The following is a 21,671-nucleotide window of genomic DNA, read 5'->3' on the forward strand; positions in this document are numbered from 1 at the left end:
TATTTTCACATATCATCTTGTTTTTTTAGTGAGTTTAACAGCAATGAGCCAAATTAACACAGACCTTTAGAAAGTCAAAGACTTTCAACACAGTTTCATGAGAATGTTGGCTGGTAGGTTTTTAATGCATTTTATAGATTCTTCTACAGTTTTTCTGGAGTGTTGGTGTTACTGTTAGTGTTAATGTTAGTCTTAGTTTTAGTGTTTGTCTTAGTGTTAGTGTTAATTTTACTGTTAGTGTTACAGTTAGTGTTAGTGTTACAGTTAGTGTTACAGTTAGTGTTACTGTTAGTGTTAGTGTTACAGTTAGTGTTAGTGTTACAGTTAGTGTTACTGTTAGTGTTACAGTTAGTGTTACTGTTAGTGTTAGTGTTACAGTTAGTGTTACTGTTAGTGTTAGTGTTACAGTTAGTGTTAGTGTTACAGTTAGTGTTACTGTTAGTGTTACAGTTAGTGTTAGTGTTACAGTTAGTGTTACTGTTAGTGTTACAGTTAGTGTTAGTGTTACAGTTAGTGTTAGTGTTACAGTTAGTGTTACTGTTAGTGTTAGTGTTACAGTTAGTGTTAGTGTTACAGTTAGTGTTACTGTTAGTGTTACAGTTAGTGTTAGTGTTACAGTTAGTGTTACTGTTAGTGTTACAGTTAGTGTTAGTGTTAGAGTTAGTGTTACAGTTAGTGTTACAGTTAGTGTTACAGTTAGTGTTACTGTTAGTGTTACTGTTACTGTTAGTGTTACAGTTAGTGTTACAGTTAGTGTTACAGTTAGTGTTACTGTTAGTGTTACAGTTAGTGTTACAGTTAGTGTTACTGTTAGTGTTAGTGTTACAGTTAGTGTTACTGTTAGTGTTAGTGTTACTGTTAGTGTTGCAGTTAGTGTTACAGTTAGTGTTAGTGTTACAGTTAGTGTTACTGTTAGTGTTACTGTTACTGTTAGTGTTACTGTTAGTGTTAGTGTTACTGTTAGTGTTAGTGTTAAAGTTAGTGTTACAGTTAGTGTTACAGTTAGTGTTACAGTTACCGTTAGTGTTACTGTTAGTGTTACTGTTAGTGTAGGTTTAGTGTTACAGTTAGTGTTACTGTTAGTGTTACTGTTACAGTTACTGTTAGTGTTACAGTTAGTGTTACTGTTAGTGTTACTGTTACTGTTACAGTTAGTGTTAGTGTTACTGTTAGTGTTAGTGTTAGTGTTACTGTTAGTGTTACAGTTAGTGTTAGTGTTACTGTTACTGTTACTGTTAGTGTTACAGTTAGTGTTACTGTTAGTGTTACTGTTACTGTTACTGTTACTGTTAGTGTTACAGTTAGTGTTACTGTTAGTGTTAGTGTTACTGTTAGTGTTGCAGTTAGTGTTACAGTTAGTGTTAGTGTTACAGTTAGTGTTACTGTTAGTGTTACTGTTACTGTTAGTGTTACTGTTAGTGTTAGTGTTACTGTTAGTGTTAGTGTTAAAGTTAGTGTTACAGTTAGTGTTACAGTTAGTGTTACAGTTACCGTTAGTGTTACTGTTAGTGTTACTGTTAGTGTAGGTTTAGTGTTACAGTTAGTGTTACTGTTAGTGTTACTGTTACAGTTACTGTTAGTGTTACAGTTAGTGTTACTGTTAGTGTTACTGTTACTGTTACAGTTAGTGTTAGTGTTACTGTTAGTGTTAGTGTTAGTGTTACTGTTAGTGTTACAGTTAGTGTTAGTGTTACTGTTACTGTTACTGTTAGTGTTACAGTTAGTGTTACTGTTAGTGTTACTGTTACTGTTACTGTTACTGTTAGTGTTACAGTTAGTGTTAGTGTTACTGTTAGTGTTAGTGTTAGTGTTACTGTTAGTGTTACAGTTAGTGTTAGTGTTACTGTTAGTGTTACAGTTAGTGTTAGTGTTACTGTTAGTGTTAGTGTTAATGTTACTGTTAGTGTTAGTGTTAAGGTTAGTGTTACTGTTAGTGTTACAGTTAGTGTTACTGTTACAGTTAGTGTTACTGTTAGTGTTACAGTTAGTGTTACTGTTAGTGTTACTGTTAGTGTTACAGTTACAGTTAGTGTTACTGTAGGTTTAGTGTTACAGTTAGTGTTGCAGTTACAGTTAGTGTTACAGTTAGTGTTACTGTTAGTGTTAGTGTTACTGTTAGTGTTACTGTTAGTGTTACAGTTAGTGTTACTGTTAGTGTTACTTTTAGTGTTACTGTTAGTGTTACTGTTACTGTTACTGTTACTGTTAGTGTTACAGTTAGTGTTACTGTTACTGTTAGTGTTACTGTTACTGTTAGTGTTACAGTTAGTGTTAGTGTTACTGTTAGTGTTACAGTTAGTGTTAGTGTTACTGTTAGTGTTAGTGTTACTGTTAGTGTTAAAGTTAGTGTTACTGTTAGTGTTACTGTTAGTGTTACTGTTAGTGTTATTGTTAGTGTTACTGTTAGTGTTACAGTTAGTGTTAGTGTTACTGTTAGTGTTACAGTTAGTGTTAGTGTTACTGTTAGTGTTAGTGTTAATGTTACTGTTAGTGTTAGTGTTAAGGTTAGTGTTACTGTTAGTGTTACAGTTAGTGTTACTGTTAGTGTTACTGTTAGTGTTACAGTTACAGTTAGTGTTACTGTAGGTTTAGTGTTACAGTTAGTGTTGCAGTTACAGTTAGTGTTACAGTTAGTGTTACTGTTAGTGTTACTGTTAGTGTTACAGTTAGTGTTACTGTTAGTGTTACTTTTAGTGTTACTGTTAGTGTTACTGTTAGTGTTACAGTTAGTGTTACTGTTAGTGTTACTGTTAGTGTTACAGTTAGTGTTACTGTTACTGTTACTGTTACTGTTAGTGTTACAGTTAGTGTTACTGTTACTGTTAGTGTTACTGTTACTGTTAGTGTTACAGTTAGTGTTAGTGTTACTGTTAGTGTTACAGTTAGTGTTAGTGTTACTGTTAGTGTTAGTGTTACTGTTAGTGTTAGTGTTAAAGTTAGTGTTACTGTTAGTGTTACTGTTAGTGTTACAGTTAGTGTTACTGTTAGTGTTACAGTTAGTGTTATTGTTAGTGTTACTGTTAGTGTTACAGTTAGTGTTACTGTTAGTGTTACAGTTAGTGTTACTGTTACAGTTAGTGTTACTGTTAGTGTTACAGTTAGTGTTACTGTTAGTGTTACTGTTAGTGTTACAATTACAGTTAGTGTTACTGTAGGTTTAGTGTTACAGTTAGTGTTGCAGTTACAGTTAGTGTTACAGTTAGTGTTACTGTTAGTGTTAGTGTTACTGTTAGTGTTACTGTTAGTGTTACAGTTAGTGTTACTGTTACAGTTAGTGTTACTGTTAGTGTTACAGTTAGTGTTACTGTTAGTGTTACTGTTAGTGTTACAATTACAGTTAGTGTTACTGTAGGTTTAGTGTTACAGTTAGTGTTGCAGTTACAGTTAGTGTTACAGTTAGTGTTACTGTTAGTGTTAGTGTTACTGTTAGTGTTACTGTTAGTGTTACAGTTAGTGTTACTGTTAGTGTTACAGTTAGTGTTACTGTTAGTGTTACTTTTAGTGTTACTGTTAGTGTTACTGTTACTGTTACTGTTACTGTTAGTGTTACAGTTAGTGTTACTGTTACTGTTAGTGTTACTGTTACTGTTAGTGTTACAGTTAGTGTTAGTGTTACTGTTAGTGTTAGTGTTACTGTTAGTGTTAAAGTTAGTGTTACTGTTAGTGTTACTGTTAGTGTTACTGTTAGTGTTATTGTTAGTGTTACTGTTAGTGTTACAGTTAGTGTTAGTGTTACTGTTAGTGTTACAGTTAGTGTTACTGTTACTGTTAGTGTTACTGTTAGTGTTAGTGTTAATGTTACTGTTAGTGTTAGTGTTAAGGTTAGTGTTACTGTTAGTGTTACAGTTAGTGTTACTGTTAGTGTTACTGTTAGTGTTACAGTTACAGTTAGTGTTACTGTAGGTTTAGTGTTACAGTTAGTGTTGCAGTTACAGTTAGTGTTACAGTTAGTGTTACAGTTAGTGTTACTGTTAGTGTTACTGTTAGTGTTACAGTTAGTGTTACTGTTAGTGTTACTTTTAGTGTTACTGTTAGTGTTACTGTTAGTGTTACAGTTAGTGTTACTGTTAGTGTTACTGTTAGTGTTACAGTTAGTGTTACTGTTACTGTTACTGTTACTGTTAGTGTTACAGTTAGTGTTACTGTTAGTGTTACTGTTACTGTTAGTGTTACAGTTAGTGTTAGTGTTACTGTTAGTGTTACAGTTAGTGTTACTGTTAGTGTTACTGTTAGTGTTACAGTTAGTGTTACTGTTACTGTTACTGTTACAGTTAGTGTTACTGTTACTGTTAGTGTTACTGTTACTGTTAGTGTTACAGTTAGTGTTAGTGTTACTGTTAGTGTTAGTGTTACTGTTAGTGTTAGTGTTACTGTTAGTGTTAGTGTTAAAGTTAGTGTTACTGTTAGTGTTACTGTTAGTGTTACAGTTAGTGTTACTGTTACAGTTAGTGTTACTGTTAGTGTTACAGTTAGTGTTACTGTTAGTGTTACTGTTAGTGTTACAGTTAGTGTTAGTGTTAGTGTTACAGTTAGTGTTACTGTTAGTGTTACTGTTAGTGTTACTTTTAGTGTTACTGTTAGTGTTACTGTTAGTGTTACAGTTAGTGTTACTGTTAGTGTTACTGTTAGTGTTACAGTTAGTGTTACTGTTAGTGTTACTGTTAGTGTTACAGTTAGTGTTACTGTTAGTGTTACTGTTAGTGTTACAGTTAGTGTTACTGTTAGTGTTACTTTTAGTGTTACTGTTAGTGTTACTGTTACTGTTACTGTTACTGTTAGTGTTACAGTTAGTGTTACTGTTACTGTTAGTGTTACTGTTACTGTTAGTGTTACAGTTAGTGTTAGTGTTACTGTTAGTGTTACAGTTAGTGTTAGTGTTACTGTTAGTGTTAGTGTTACTGTTAGTGTTAGTGTTAAAGTTAGTGTTACTGTTAGTGTTACTGTTAGTGTTACAGTTAGTGTTACTGTTAGTGTTACAGTTAGTGTTATTGTTAGTGTTACTGTTAGTGTTACAGTTAGTGTTAGTGTTACTGTTAGTGTTAGTGTTACTGTTAGTGTTAGTGTTAAAGTTAGTGTTACTGTTAGTGTTACTGTTAGTGTTACAGTTAGTGTTACTGTTACAGTTAGTGTTACTGTTAGTGTTACAGTTAGTGTTACTGTTAGTGTTAGTGTTACAGTTAGTGTTACTGTTAGTGTTACTGTTAGTGTTAGTGTTAAAGTTAGTGTTACTGTTACAGTTAGTGTTACTGTTAGTGTTACAGTTAGTGTTAGTGTTAAAGTTAGTGTTACTGTTACAGTTAGTGTTACTGTTAGAGTTAGTGTTAAAGTTAGTGTTACTGTTACAGTTAGTGTTACTGTTAGTGTGAGTGTTGTTTGGATTGATTATTGGATTGCTCCCCTGTCGATTGCTCTCTTCAGTTGACAAACTCAGCTTGTTATTTTTTCACTACTTATGTTACGTTTTGCTCTGTGTATGTTGGAATAAAGCTCCACCAATGGATTCCTCACCCTTCATCCACAAGCTCATTATATCAGGTTTCTGTATGACTTCGTTTCATAGTGTATAGCAACGATAAACAGATGTTTCTTCATCACCTGTCATGGGCTCATGAAGATAAATAATCAGCTTGTCATGTTACAGAGAAACAGCTAAAAAAGATAACACACAGTTTTACCTTTGACACTGTGGAGTTACAATAAATAAACATCATACCGAAAACATCACCATATCAACGATTACGCACATTTCTGTAGCCGGATCTACACTGAATAAAGAATTCTGCAATGCTGTGGACTGACATGCACTTATTGTGTCTAAATGATTGATAAAGTATAGTTATGGGAATTTGGCTACATGTACGAACGTGTGTGTGTGTGTGTGTGTGTGTGTGTGTGTGTGTGTGTGTGTGTGTGTGTGTGTGTGTGTGTGTGTGTGTGTGTGCTGTTTGTCTATGAGAAAACAGCCATGTGCACATAGTTGTATGTTCAGTATGACAGCAATTGAATGCCAGGTTCTGTAAAAAAAAAATCTTTTAGGAAACTTGGTTATTTTTAAATACTCATACATAACCTATGTCACGTACCGTATGTGTTATGACCAATTATGACAGTTGTTGACTAACAGTCTTTATGACAGATGATACAATAGAATGCAATACCTTTCTCTGAGGTCACGGTGTGGCGTTACAGACGTCACAAACAGCAGCGTTTACAAGATAAACAAGTGTCAAGTAGCTCCAGTGTCATTTCGATCTAATAAAACAGGGATAAAATTAGATTATAAATATAAAAATATATATTTCAGTACATACAGTAGACGATAATAAACCAGTACAACAGGCTCAGTTAAAAGACAGATATGCGGTTCTAGTGTAAATAAAGTAACGATTTTACAGAATGAGTGAGAAAATGTATAATATAAAACAATATAATAACATTTAAACATAATAGTAGTATTCAGCAGATACGTCTATGCCGTGTGTGGACATAGCAGGTATTGGTCTTGAAGCCAAAAACCGAAGGTGATCAATACAGTGTTTTGTTGTAGCAGATGTTTAAACCGTGTTCGTAAACTCAGCACTCCAGAAATTGTCATTTGTCTCAACCTGAAAATCTGCAATTCAATACAGCTTGAATTCTGCTCATTCATTGATTCACTCAGTTTCATATGAAATGCTCATTAGAAAACTCAAATAATTCATAGCGGTTACACAGCCAATCAACTTAGCTCCTCATCAATAATTCCTTACTCCTTAACGGATCCACACATCGCCGTTTGCCCGACGGTTGAACTGATTTTTGCAGTTGAGTCGATTCGGAATCGAAGAATCGAATTAGTGAATCGATGAGTCAATTTCCAATATGTAATAATAATGTACAGTCTACACAAAAAGAATGTAATAAATATTACACAATAAAAAATTCAAAACAAAATATTAACTCACATTGATTATCTTTCATCGTCATGTCATTAATATTGAGGTTTTGTTGTTTTGTTTTTTCAGCAGACGAGAAGACACTCGATTCTTGAATTTAACAATTCCCAAGAAAAGAATGAACAGAAAATTTCACCTATAAGTAAGTCTAGTTTATTCAAACACCTCCTGTTTACTTCCTGTTTCCCTGCTCCAACACCTTCTGTGCACCTTGTGTGCTGTTGCAATCCACACCATCAGATCCATAATTATTGGCACCCGTTATAAAATGAGCAAGAATTAATACTAAAAACATAAATATACTGAGTCATATATTGAGCTTAAACATGTAAAATTTAAGAATCCTGTTTAGCTGTTTAAAGAATGTTTTTTCCAAAGGTTTTGGCACCCTGACAATTGATGTTAAGTAAAACTGAGACTCCTATGTAGAGAATAAGATCACGGAGTTATTACGTCTTTCTGTAGTACGTTCTCCTAAATTCACATGTTAAGGTTTGTGTATGTGACTGACTTTATCAGTTTTTCACAAGCCAGCTCAAACGCTGGAGCCCTAGCCGTGCCCGTTCGGATTTAAGTCATGTATGTGCACTTTTTATGTCATCTAATTTTCAAAAGGACGAGACTCGTCAAATTCGAGGACTTCCACGGCGTCTCAGAGCCCGGATGATAGCGACACAATCCTGTACAGTGAGTACAGAGAAAAGGTACGTCCATCCATCAACCTCACTCTGAATATTAATGCCTGACTTCGTTATCTTTACGTCTGATTAGCGTTTCTCTAGCAACGAAACACATTCATATAGTGGACGTGCCAATCAAACTGATTTTCGGAAGAAACAAACATAACTGTCGAATTTCTATAATGAGACATTTATTTAGCGTTAATAATGACACTGGAGGGGCACGGTGGCTTAGTGGTTAGCACGTTTGCTCACCCCTCCAGGGTTGGGGGTTCGATTCCCACCTCCGCCTTGTGTGTGTGGAGTTTGCATGTTCTCCCCGTGCCTCGGGGGTTTCCTCCGGGTACTCCGGTTTCCTCCCCCGGTCCAAAGACATGCATGGTAGGTTGATTGGCATCTCTGAAAAATTGCCCAGAGTGTGTGTGTGAGTGAATGAGAGTGTGTATGTGCCCTGCGATGGGTTGGCACTCCATCCAGGGTGTATCCTGCCTTGAGGCCCGATGACGCCAGGCTCCCCATGACCCGAGTAGTTCGGATAAGCGGTAGAAAATGAATGAATGAGTGAATGAATGACACTGGAGTCTCCGGTGTCTTTCTGTGTCTAACGGAAGGTGTTATATCTGTAAAGAAGACTCAATCCTGTTACCCAAAACTTTTAAGGAACAGTCATTCATTGTCTTTTACACTGTAATAAACACAGAACATTAGATAATATTAACTAGAACATTAGATTATAAGTGTTTCCAGGTATGAATCAGAAGTGAGTAAGTTTTTCAGCAAGGGAAAGTCTTCAGGACTTATTTAAAGTGGTCTCGTGCTGAATTTAATCCGATAATGATTGTTGATACACAAATATGCAAATATAAAGAAGGTTCATCCAGAGTTTAGGAATGTGCAGTGTAAAACATCAGATTACAAAGAGCCAGGATTCATCGTTAATCCCGGGCTACAACAGGAGAAGTGAGAAACTTCAAACAACACACCCCAGGATTCTCTTAACCCCGAGTTTACTATGACCCATCTTGTGCCCTTTTGTGTTTGATATATCAGGTTGAATTTTATTTAAAGTGTACTGAATATTCTTAAAGAGTTTTTTCCTATGTGCTCAGGGATCGTGCAGATCTCCAAAGAAAAACATCGGGGTCGTGATCAAAAATTCGGTGCCCAAAGCATTACAAAATACATTGAAATCTGGGAAATCTGGTTCCTCTGAGTCTGATTATGGATCCACAGATTTGACTGAGGTTTGGTCTACTTCTGACTTTTACTCTTGTGCATGGTGTTTACTTCCTGTAGAGGAGATATTTTTCCAGGCTTGTCCCACACCTTCAAATTTCCATTCAGTTCAAATTTATTTGTATGGCGCTTTGAACAATTGACGTCGTCTCAAAGCAGCTTTACAGAACATAAATATAGAACAAAAGGTTAATATAATGAATAATATAAAGATTAATATAATAAAAAAATTCAAGATTATTATTAGATATATTTAAATATGTTTGTATTTATCCCCAATGAGCAAGTCTGATGTGACTCAGACAGCAGCCTCAAGGAAAAACTCCCTTAGATGGTAAAGGAAGAAACCTTGAGAGGAACCAGACTCATATGGGTGACACTGGAGGGTGTGATTATAAATATACAGTCTGACAAATGTTGTAATGATGCAAAAGGCCACATGGAGTTCACATCTCTGTATAGTATATAGTAACTCAGCTGCATTTTGGACTAACTGTAACACCTTGTGCCCTGAGTCTGCTGGGATAAACTACAGTGTTCCCATGACTCTGCATAGGATAAGCACTACATTGATGGATAACCTGTTGCTAAGGTGGTACCTTCAGGAAGCAGCGCATACCAACACATGTCCTTATGTCAGTGATAAAAGACCAGGGTTTTTAGACACCTACAGTTCAAGCTAGTAAACCACCTGTTACTGACCCTGAGTCACACCAGAGCTCATATCAGGGTCATAACACCTTTACTGTAAAAGGTTTTTACGGTAACTGTCTGTAAAGTCTAACGTTTCCTGGTACAAAAGATAAACACTCCAGAATACGGAAAAGCATAGTTATAATTTAATTACTGTAACATCTGAGCACTTTATGATGTCACTAATAAAGTATACGGCATATAGGTCACTACAAACCAAAGGAACTGTTAACTTTAGTTCGTTTACTGTACGTCACTGCTGTGTCACAGGATAGTGAAAAGACTCGTCTTGCGTTTAGACGTCATTTCACCGAGGCTCAGGTGACTGCGACTCCAGGCAACATTTCAAAATAGAAGTATAGAAAATTTGTCTTCACAGCTAGAGTGACATTTCTAGTATGAAATTATCAGACAAATTAATAAAATAAAGCACATTGTTAGTCTCTGATATTGGGAGAAGTGATATAACAACAGATCCCTCTTTCATTCACATGTGTGGAACATGAGCACCGCTAATTAAACAGATAATTAAACTGTGTCTCAGATAGATAAGATCAGAGGCCAAAAAAACAAATTATTGTTGCGTTCTGAAGTAATTATACTGACGTACTTGTCCCTTAGTGACACATGTTTTGGGATTGCGTAGGAAACCCTTCCGCTCTCCCACTAAAGGATGTGTCCTAGTTTGCACGGGTTAGTTTTGAAAACACAAGATCAACTATCAAAGTTGGTCTTACCACGAACGCAAATGTCCTTTTAAGTCCCCTCGGTCTTCTAACAAAGGATCCTCTTCAAGTTCTTCTGCTTAATCTATTGTTCGAATCTTTAAATAAAGGAGGCAGACTTAGACCTTTTTGTCTTTTCAGTATCCTCACAATGGGAGGCCTTCCTGTAACTCCATCCCGTACATGCCAGTGTCTCACAACATCCCGACCATGCCAGTGTCTCACAAAATCCCGTACAAGCCAGTGTCTCACAACATCCTGCACATGCCAGTGTCTCACAACATCTCGCACATGCCAGTGTCTCCCAACATCCCGCACATGCCAGTGTCTCACAACATCCAGTGCATGCCAGTGTCTCATAAAATCCCGTACATGCCCTTGTCTCACAACATCCCATACATGCCAGTGTCTCACAACATCTCGTACATGCCAGTGTCTCACAACATCTCGTACATGCCAGTGTCTCACAACATCTCGTACATGCCAGTGTCTCACAACATCTCGTACATGCCAGTGTCTCACAACATCTCGTACATGCCAGTGTCTCACAACATCTCGTACATGCCAGTGTCTCACAACATCTCGTACATGCCAGTGTCTCACAACATCTCGTACATGCCAGTGTCTCCCAACATCCCGTACATGCCAGTGTCTCACAACATCTCATACATGCCAGTGTCTCACAACATCCCGTACATGTCCTTGTCTCCCAACATCCCATACATGCCCTTGTCTCCCAACATCCCGTACATGCCAGTATCTCACAACATCCCCCACATGCTAGTGTCTCACAACATCTCGTACATGCCAGTGTCTCACAACATCCCGCACATGCTAGTGTCTCACAAAATCCCATACATGCCAGTGTCTCCCAACATCCCGTACATGCCAGTGTCTCACAACATCCCGTACATGCCAGTGTCTCACAACATCCCATACATGCCAGTGTCTCACAACATCCCGTACATGTCCTTGTCTCACAACATCCCGTACATGCCAGTATCTCACAACATCCCGTACATGTCCTTGTCTCACAACATCCCGTACATGCCAGTGTCTCACAACATCCCGTACATGTCCTTGTCTCACAACATCCCGTACATGCCAGTGTCTCACAACAGTTCATGTTGAACATTTAACGTCTTTGTCATGTTTCACTCCACAGTGGTGTTAATGTGAAGTTCACATGAATGTAGGCACTCAGAATTTGTAGAGTTTTTAGAAGGATTTTCACACAAATGTTTGTATACTTAAACGTTGTTCTCAAACCAATTTCTGCTCCCTGAGATGCTCCAAGTGTTTGTTCATAAACATCTAAAATTTTAAGGTGTTATCTTCAACCACAAAAAAATTCAGTGTAAGGTTATCAGCAGAGGGACAAACACACGTCTCACACTGAAAGTCAACAGAGTCCTGACTCATTTTAGATCAGACTCACAGACAGAAAATCATTCATTTCTTTATAACAGAACAGGAAACCATCGTACTTGTTAAAACGGTTAACGGCGTCGTATTAACACGAGTGTGTTTGATTTCAGGATTTGCTCAATTCTGAGATGAAGCTTAACAACACTCAAGTAGACACTAAAGCTGTAGTTAGAGAAGAAACTCGATATCCAGATGGTAAGGTAAGAAGAATATTACCTTATTGTAATGATATTATTATCTATTATTAAATCCAGGACTAATTTTATTTATTTATTTGTTTGTTTGATTGTTTATTTGTTTGTTTGTTTGTTTGTTTTTGTAGGTGGAACAGCTCCTGTCTGACGGATCACGTGTTATCGTTTTCCGTAACGGAACCAGAAAGGAGATCGGAGCAGATCAGAAATCAATCACAGTCACGTTTTTTAACGGAGATGTCAAGCGTGTTCTGGCTGATGGGACCACGGTAAGGGCTTGAGTGACATTCGAGTACAGATAATTGTTACTTAGCACTTAATCAAGCTCGAATATTCACTACGCATGAAACTTCAACGTTGCTCTCGTCTTGTGTGAAAAAAGTTGCTTCCACCACACACACACATACCGTAGACTTGTGAAACACTACATACTGTAAGTGCTGCCTGGGCACGTGTTGTTTTGAGAAATTCCTAAATAAACTCACGTGTCAACACACCAAATCTGATTTGTATTAATGTCCCTTATTTATATACCTCGAAATTTAACTCTCTGGAATAGATTTGTAGAAGAAATGAAATAAACCCTAAAGTTCCTCATTCTAAACACATACTTTTCTATTATAATAGAGTTGAATGTAATTTTTCCCTTTCAGGCTGATGATTCAGCGTGTTTGTGTTCGCAGGTCTACTATTACTGTGACGCTCGGACGACTCACTCCATTTACCCGTCCGGTTTGGAGGTTCTGCAATTTCCAAACAAGCAAATAGGTTGAACAACTTGCACTCGAGAAGGTTTTTGGTTTTCTCACACAATGCCTACGTCACTTTTAGCAAAAAAAAAAAAATGCTCTGGTGTTTTTGCAGAGAAACGGCATCCTGACGGTACACGAGAGATACTTTTCCCAGACGGTACCATCAAGACCGTGTACGCCGACGGCCGACAGGAAAGCTTCTTCCCTGAAGGAACGGTTGTCAAGTTAGCAAAGTAAGACGGCGTATATATGGAGCGAGTACGGAAAAGATTCAGATCGATCTTACTCTGTTTTAAGAGGAAAGGTTTTATGGAGAACCTGAGAGAATGGTTCCATCAATTTTTTCATAAACTACACTCTTAATAATAAAAATAAAAATCCCAGAAAAGAACCAAAATGGGCATTTTATAGTGATGTCGAAGAAGAACCTTTTTTTTGTTCCGCAAACCCATTTTTTCTTAGTGCTATAACAAAGTCTTAGTACAAAAAATGTTTTGTACAATGGAAACATTCAGTGGATGATAAAAAAAAATTCATGTGCGGCTGTTTCTTCCACAAGAAGATCATAGTACCTTCTAGATGTCAGACCTGATGTTTTGTTTCCTTACTGAGGAAATGTGAAATCGCGGGATAAGCCGTTATTTAAAGCAGTCTTGTGACGGATCTCTCGTCCAGGATTCGTTCACCTGTGTCTCAATAAAGCTGGTTTACCTGCGACAGCATCCGTCTTTCCCCCATGACACAGTGACACAGAAAGTTTGATGAAAATTTCAACCAATTTCTCTGTCACGATCAGATATTAACCCAGACTCTGTTTTCCTAATAACTTCTGTGATTCTGTGGTGTAAAGTGAAGTACAGATGAAAGAATTAGTGAGAAGAAAGAATTAGTGTTACGTCTGTAAAGAACGGCGGTTCTAACCTGTTGGTTCCTCAGGAGCTCTTGGTTCCACAATTCCATTGGACTATAAACTGTTGTAGAAATGACATTATTTACATTTACATAATTTATTGTTCAGTGTCACAAAAATGAGGATGAGGTTCACTTCTGAGTCTGGTTCCTCTCAAGGTTTCTTCCTCATTTGATCTCAGGGAGTTTTTCCTCACTACCTTCTCATCACCTCAGACTCAGAAAAATGTTAGAGATAAACATTAACTTAATATTAAAGTTTACAATTTTTATTTAGTTTCTATACTTCTCTAAAGCTGCTTTAAGACTTTGCTAATTGTTAAAAGTGCTAAACAAATCAACTGAATTGAATTGAATTTTTATTATTATTGTTTCTTTTCTGTTAACAGAAACGGAGAGAAAACAGTGGAGTTCACAAACGGCCAGCGTGAGATCCATACGTCTCAATATAAACAGAGGATTTATCCCGACGGAACCGTTAAAACTGTCTACTTAAACGGAAGGCAAGAGACGAAATACTCATCCGGGAAGATTCACATTAAGAACAACGAAGACATCGTTATGACGGACAGAAATTGAAAGAAAACCCATTGCTACATTTTTCTATGAGGAGCTTGATATGTACAGTCGTCTTCAGAAATATTGGCGCCCTTCAAAAAAAATAAAAAAATTTGGCGACAATGACAATGCCGGAATACCACGAGTACTATGTTGCAGAAATATTGGCAGCCTAGAAGAAACGCAAACAATTCTCATCCTTGGTGGGGAACCCTTACATTTTGAAATGTACTGTCAAAGTGCACACACATTCACACCAAGGGGTGATTTAACAATGATTTTGAAATAACTGGAGGAAACCAGAGAACCCGGAGGAAACCCGGCTACGCTATCATCTCCATGTCAATAAAAAATAACGATCGATTAAATACTACTACTCGTACATCATCCCTGAATGCCAGAGCTCATCAATAGATATATTCATTTTCACATATTTTAATGATGTGTTCTCAAGATGTGAAATATATACCATGAAGATAATAATTGCTTAATTTATTGACTTTAAAAAAAAAAAAAAAGTAGGGGAGTATCATTTAACAATTAAAGCCGGATCATTATTCTGTATGACGGTGTAGTTGCCTAGTTAAATTAAAGCTGATTGACACCTCCACCGATGTTTGTGTATGGCTCTTTCTGAGTTTAATTAGTATCCTTTGACTCCACAATACCACAACTACACATCACTACCAGAAAAAAGGAGAGAGGGAAAAATACATAAATAGAACAACAAATATTCACCTTAGGCACTAAATCACTTTAAAGCGCATCAAAATAAATAGTTAAAGTTTAACGCCTTATTTTATATCCGTTGCTCCCTGAACGCATGGTTCCTTGTCATTTAAACTACAATACAACAATAATATTAGAAGAATATATAAAACTAATCAAATAACTGAGGGTTATAACAGACAGTTATAACAGATAATTAACAAACAGGTTTTATTTTTATAACTCAATCTAAAGTTTTTCTTCCGAATGCCTTTATAAGACCACAAAGCAATGATACCAAGACTAGAATAATATCAGGTAATATTTATATTATAACATTTGGACACAAGATAAGATAAATCTGATCTCATAAACCAATTGGACAAATTGTCATTAGAACCTCTAACCCAGCTCTGGCATATGTTCAATCATTAAATGTGTGTAAATAAATTTGTCACTTCGAGACTTGCACCACGTGGCTTATTATTCAATTCAATTCAATTCAAATTTATTTGTATAGCGCTTTACAATTGACATCGTCTCAAAGCAGCTTTACAGAACATAAACATAGTACAAAAGGTTAATAAAAATTATAATATAAAGATTAATAAAATACAAAATTCAAGATCAATATTAGATATATTTAATTGTATTTGTATTTATCCCCAATGAGCAGGTCTGAGGTGACTGTGGAGAGGAAGAACTCCCTTGAATGGTCTCAAAGGGGAACCTCATCCTCATATGGGTGACACCGGAGGGTGTGATTATAAATATACAGTCTGACAATTGTTGTATTGATGCAAAAGACTGCATGGAGTTCACATCACATCATGGAGTCTAACTGGAGCTGGTAGATCTCTAGATTAGGTCTCAGGATTCTCAGAGTCGGCCTCGTCTCAGTGGAGGTCCAAGATCTTCATGGCACGGAAGACGATCGGAGCTGGTACAATTTCTGGATGCCTTGAAGAGAGAAGCAGTGGAGAGGAATTAATGTAGCTGCTGTTCATAACATTAGCAAGAACTAGATGATAATCTTCATTTGGTCTGATGTAATAGTACACAATATTATGGGATGTATTATGTGTACGCCTGACTAAAGAGATGAGTTTTTAATCTACATTTAAACTGGGAAAGTGTGTCTGAGCCCCGAACACTATCAGGAAGACAATTCCAAAGTTTGGAAGCTAAATAAGAAAACGCTCTACCACCTTTAGTAGACTTAGATATTCTCTGAACTAGCAGAAGTCCTGAGTTTTGTGATCTCAGAGAGCGTGAAGGATTGTAACGTGTTAGAAGACTAGTTGGATACATGGGAGCTAAACCATTAAGAGCCTTGTACGTAAGTAGACAGTGTAGAGATGATAAAATTGGGGTTATATGGTCATAATTTCTTGTCCTGGTAAGAAGTCTAGCAGCTGCATATTGGAGTAACTGTAACCTATTTATTAAAGATGCAGGACAACCTCCTAGTAATGCATTACAGTAGTCCAGTCTGGAGGTCATGAATGCATGAACTATTATACCACAGAGCAGGTGTTTTGTCTCTAACCTTCAGATGGGGGCAACAGTGTCTAATGTGCTAGTGAATATAGCACCTATGCTGTTAGTCATTACATCTAGATCGTGTGTTTAAGGGTACAGTAAGAAGCTGAGACAGATCAGGCAGGTTATTTGTGAATCTGTCTTTAGTGGTCGGAATAATTGTTCTACCGAATCGATAACGTGGTGAGACACAGTTAGTCTGTTCTACAGGTAGTGTGTGCAATATGAGGTAATTGTCTGTGATGTCATCACTTGTTAGGTATGATATCTACTGTACATCATCTATTCCGTGTGATATTAATAAATCTAGCGTATGATTAAGACAATGAGTTGCTCTAGTGATGTTTTGTTCAAGTCCAAATGAGTTTAGTAGGTCCATAAATGTGACGTCAACATGAATGTTAAAATCTCCTACAATTAACGCTTTATCAAAATTAACCAATAGGTCTAAAAGAAAATCTGCACATTCTCTAAGAAAATCAGGACCCTGGGGGTCTATACACGGTTGCTAGAGCAAGAGACATCAGGGATTTTTTCGTGTGCATGTGCGAGAGTGCAACATTAAGAACAAGCACCTCAAAGGAATTAAATCTATACCGTTTTCTCTGAGTAACAGTAAGGAAATCACTAAAGATCACTAAAGGTGGCAACACCACCTCCACGACCGGTCTGACGAGGCTCATGCATATAGATGTAACCTGTCGGGGTAGACTAATTTAGACCGACGTAATCATTTGGTTTAAGAAAGTTTCAGTAAGACAGAGTGCAGTAATCAATTTTCTGAGGTGGATTTTATTTACAATAAGTGTTAATTTACAATTCTTATTCATGAGAGTGTGAGCCAAACCTGAGTGGTTTCAGTGCAGAGTTTGTACAGTCATAATCTTGACTCAAGTATTTCTTGGAAAAGGTTGGACATTGTCAGTTTGATGAGTAATAGTCACTGAAAAGAGGTTTGGTTTCTACAGTTCTTCCTTGTCTCTGTGCGGATGTGCGAGGACGTTATCTGACTCATGGGCTTGTGCACCTACTATAGTCCTATAGTCCTGACATCGAAGGAGTCCTGCGAGGCTTTCCGTGTGACCTCGCTGAAAGGAAACGTCAGGGTGAAATCCCTGACACGATGACATGGTATAGTCCTGTCATGCGTTCCCTGGTCCCATGAGAACACCGGGTGCTTCTGAGAGGATTTACTGAGGTGAATATTAGGTAACATGCATGATTTTAGGATTTTGCCCTAGGCACGTACAGTATGCGAGACCGGTTCCCAGTCGTCTGAATCGACAGTTTCAGTCTGAGACCAATGATGTGGTATTTTAAATGTTCTTTTGGTGGCTTCAATTCCTTGATTTAGAGACAAATTTGAACATGCCTTCTTAAGGTTTAAACGGTTGGAATGATGTTTATGTTTATACACAGGTTTCTGTATGAGAAGTACTCGTGCTGTTTGTGGCACTAAGCACATGGTGCACGAGCAGCATTTTCACCTCAGCCGGTACATCTTCCTGAGGTTCATCAAGTCCGTAGGATCATTCATCAGACCTTTTTTGACCTTTATATTGACTGGACAGTCCAAAAAAAAAAGTCCAGACCGTAACTGAAATCTAAAAACCAAGGCTTAAATTTGGAATCGACAAGGATGTCGACTCCAAGCGACTCCAGGCCGTTAGTGCTGGAAGGAACGGATGGAGCCATGGTGAGCAGAGTCAGTGTCATTATGTTGCTGGTCTTTTGCCAGAGATGAACCTGATTGAGGCTGTGAAGGAAGCTTCGGAATCTACTCATGGTCCATTTACACCCCTGACCGACGGACTCTTTAGCCGTAGTGTAAAAAAAATTCATTTGTTGATGCTTGTGTTCTTGAGATGAGAGAACAGATTGTCTAGAGACTCTAGGTCGTATTTCTCAGTCTCAAAGTGCACCAAGCCCTCCTGGTGCATGTAAATGGTAAGATGATGGAAACTAGTCAGACACTCGTATATGCGCAAGTCAAACTTGTAGCAGAAACGGTTCGCATATATATTTCTGTACGATCAATGTCGAGTCATAAGTCAAGTGTTTGATATCCTTGAAGATAAAGATGCCCCTCCCCCAGTGAGAGATCCACTGGTTTACAGATCCAGTACACACACCGTCCTTTGCTTTTTGTGTACTCCTCCAGAAACCTCATGTAATCGTTCAGCAGGTTGTAAGCCAGAAGACTGAAGCCGTAAAGTGCAGGGCCGTACATGCCTCTCAGGTTGCGTGCCAGGCAGTCTTTGTGTGAGATAATGGCTGTTTTGGGGTAATGATTCAGCCTCTGCCAAGGCAAAATACTCTCATAGGCTAAGCTGCGGAAACCCAAGCCGTGCCAATACAGGTTCCAGTCTCCTTCCTCCTGCTCCTCAGGGTCAAACTCCTCCCAGCCGTGCTCCAGCAGCACCTTACACACCACATCTGGAGCTTTTTTGTGGAGCCAAAACACCAGGGGGACATTAACACATGGCCTTGCAGACATGGAGAAAACAACACGGCTTTCAACAAAACAAGGAAATGAAGGAGAATAGCGATATTCCTAACGGAGAGAAATATAAATATTCTTAAAAGTGAATAAAAAAATCGGAAAATTGTTAGATTTCAATGAGAAAGAAGACATTCACTCGTATTCCATATCTAGTTACGACTTTAAGACAAGTTTATTTGTCTTTTGTTCTTTTAAACTTTATTCAACATGAATCTTCACATCATAACCTTTAGTCTCTTTTATCTGAGGCTCCGGCATTAAATTACAATTAAATCCGAATAAGAAGTATGCCATGTCATGTAATAAATACAGATTATTAGTACAGGCAAATTGCAACCTTCCTTGATTATTTTCCTATATTCCTTAGTTAATGAAAATGAATCCACAAAAAAAAGGGTGTTAATTATACTATATATTTATAGTATAATTAACACCCTTTTGTTTCTGGATTCACTCATTTCATTAATTCATTCATTTTCTATCGCTTATCCGAACTTCTTGGGTCACGGGGAGCCTGTGCCTATCTCAGGCATCATCGGGCATCGAGGCAGGATACACCCTGGACGGAGTGCCAACCCATCACAGGGCACACACACACTCTCATTCACTCACACACTCACAGACTACGGACAATTTTCCAGAGATGCCAATCAACCTTCATTCATTTCATATAAAAAAATAACAAATATTGAAAGTATTATTAAAATTATTTTCTAGTGTAATCTATAAAAGCAGTTGCCTATGAGGGAATTTTTGTTTTATATAAATATGCTGATTTTAACAAAAACCTGGTCTCATGTTATAAGGTGATTGTCTGTTTTCACTCATTCTTTTGCATTTTTTAAGAGGTCTGCTATTACAAATAAAACAGGATTCCATGTTTCCCCGTCAAATATTTACCTTTTATTTTATCTGAATTAAACATTTTTTTAAAATAAATTTATATGAAGTACTTGTGGTAATATTTAAACAAACAATAACTAGATTTATTTATATATTTATCTTTCTCTTTTGCATACAGTACTGCTAAATAGAACACGGAAAAGAAAAGATTTATAAATATATAAATACATCTATTTATTGTTTGTTTAAATAGATGTATTTATAAATATATCTGTCTCTTTCTTCCCCTCGCTCTCTCTTTCCTTTTGTCTGATTCTCTTTCTTTTTGTCTCTTTTTATGTCTCGCTTTCTCTCGCTCGTGGCCTAATGGTTAGAGAGTAATCCTAAGGTTGTGGGTTCGAGTCTCGGGCCGGCCACGACTGAGGTGCCCTTGAGGAAGGCACTGAACCCCCCCAACTGCTCCCCGGGCGCCGCAGCATAAATGGCTGCCCACTTCTCTGGGTGTGTGTTCACGGTGTGTGTGTGTGTGTGTGTGTGTGTGTGTGTGTGTGTGTGTGTGTGTGTGTGTGTGTGTGTGTGTGTGTGTGTGTGTGTGTGTGTGTGTTCACATTGCTGTGTGTGTGTTCACATTGCTGTGTGTGTGCACTTTGGATGGGTCAAATGCAGAGAACAAATTCTGAGTATGGGTCATCGTACTTAGCCGAGTGTCACGTCCCTAACCTGTCTCTCTCTTTCTCTCTATTTCTTTTTGTCTATCTGCTTCTAGCTCTCGCTCTCTGTTTCTTTTTGTATGTCTGTCTCTCTTTCTTTCACTCTCTCCCTTTCTATTTTTCTGTCCCTCTCTTTCTCTTGCTCTCTCTCTCTGTCCCTCTCTTTCTCTTGCTCTCTCTCTCTCTCTGTCCCTCTCTTTCTCTTGCTCTCTCTCTCTCTCTCTGTCCCTCTCTTTCTCTTGCTCTCTCTCTCTCTCTGTCCCTCTCTTTCTCTTGCTCTCTCTCTGTCTCTCTCTTTCTCTCTCTCACTCACTCATTGCTGTCTCTGTCTCTCTATTTAAAATAAATAAATTCATATAAAGTACTTGTGGTAATATTTAAACAAACAATAAAAAAATGTATTTATATATTTACAAATCTTTTCTTTTCCCTCTTCTGTTTATCAGTAGTGTCTTACTTTGTGAAGAAAGCCTCGTTGTTTCTCTCCGAGTTTTTCTTTACCTGAGTTTACCTGCTTTACCATCTCTTGTTGCCAGGTAACCAATCGGGTACCAGTGGTGGCACAACCACATGTACACACGACTCTAATAACAAGCATTGTATGGAATTAAAGCTTATAAACCATAGTTACCATAGTTACCATATGTCCAGTAAGAGGTGCGCTGTATTGTTTTTAATAGTGTAGGAGCCTTTTACACTCCTATAAAATAAAACATACACGAGATTTTACATATATCAATTTTATTTTGCTATCCATTTATTTTGTATCGGTATTCTAATTGTGTTCCAGATATTCAGCACTGCTAGTAGCTTTTTATGAAGCGTTGCAGTGTTCTATAGCAATACAGGATTTGACAGATGCTGTTATCCAGAGTGACTTAAGTTTTATCTCATTTTTATACAACTGAGCAATTGAGGGTTATGGACCTGGGCTACAAACTCATGACGTTTCGGTCTAAATTCTAAAATTCGCATCCCCGTATTTTGATCATTGTTAAAAATGCTTTACGTTAATTGTGTCTATGCGAACAAATGGTCGGTTAACTCAAAAACATCTTTAAAAAAAATAAAAAATAATTTCTGAACTAAAAGGCATAGGTCTAGTTAAAAAGTCTCACCAGACCTACAACCTTAAACCACACAACACAATCCCAACAACAAAGTACACTCAAAATAGGTGCCATTTTATACATGATTTAAAAAATAAAACATTTCCAACAAAAACAATAATGTTCACTTTAAATCTGTGAAGGTT

General features: G+C 37.4%; 2 protein-coding genes across 2 annotated transcripts in view; one reads left to right on the top strand and one right to left on the bottom strand.

Annotated features, from left to right (window-relative positions):
• si:ch211-140l13.3 (centromere protein J) overlaps window positions 1-14,925 on the top strand; it is a 38,411-nt gene extending 23,486 nt beyond the window's left edge. The window contains exons 11-18 of the mRNA XM_047801995.1: window positions 7,005-7,077; window positions 7,551-7,639; window positions 8,725-8,859; window positions 11,808-11,897; window positions 12,020-12,160; window positions 12,575-12,659; window positions 12,756-12,876; window positions 13,942-14,925. Coding sequence (XP_047657951.1) covers window positions 7,005-7,077; window positions 7,551-7,639; window positions 8,725-8,859; window positions 11,808-11,897; window positions 12,020-12,160; window positions 12,575-12,659; window positions 12,756-12,876; window positions 13,942-14,131 — 924 coding nt within the window. The 3' untranslated portion in view covers window positions 14,132-14,925. The remainder of the gene's footprint in view (window positions 1-7,004; window positions 7,078-7,550; window positions 7,640-8,724; window positions 8,860-11,807; window positions 11,898-12,019; window positions 12,161-12,574; window positions 12,660-12,755; window positions 12,877-13,941) is intronic.
• Window positions 14,926-17,881: 2,956 nt separating this feature from the next.
• Window positions 17,882-18,857, bottom strand: ttll2 (tubulin tyrosine ligase-like family, member 2). The gene is given in 4 exon segments (XM_027155402.2): window positions 17,882-18,201; window positions 18,204-18,361; window positions 18,363-18,451; window positions 18,453-18,857. Coding segments are annotated over 4 exon segments (939 nt in total). The 3' UTR covers window positions 17,882-17,914.
• Between the last annotated feature and the right edge of the window lie 2,814 nt (window positions 18,858-21,671).

The sequence above is a fragment of the Tachysurus fulvidraco genome, chromosome 16, assembly GCF_022655615.1.
Source record: "Tachysurus fulvidraco isolate hzauxx_2018 chromosome 16, HZAU_PFXX_2.0, whole genome shotgun sequence".
Lineage (NCBI taxonomy): Eukaryota > Metazoa > Chordata > Actinopteri > Siluriformes > Bagridae > Tachysurus > Tachysurus fulvidraco.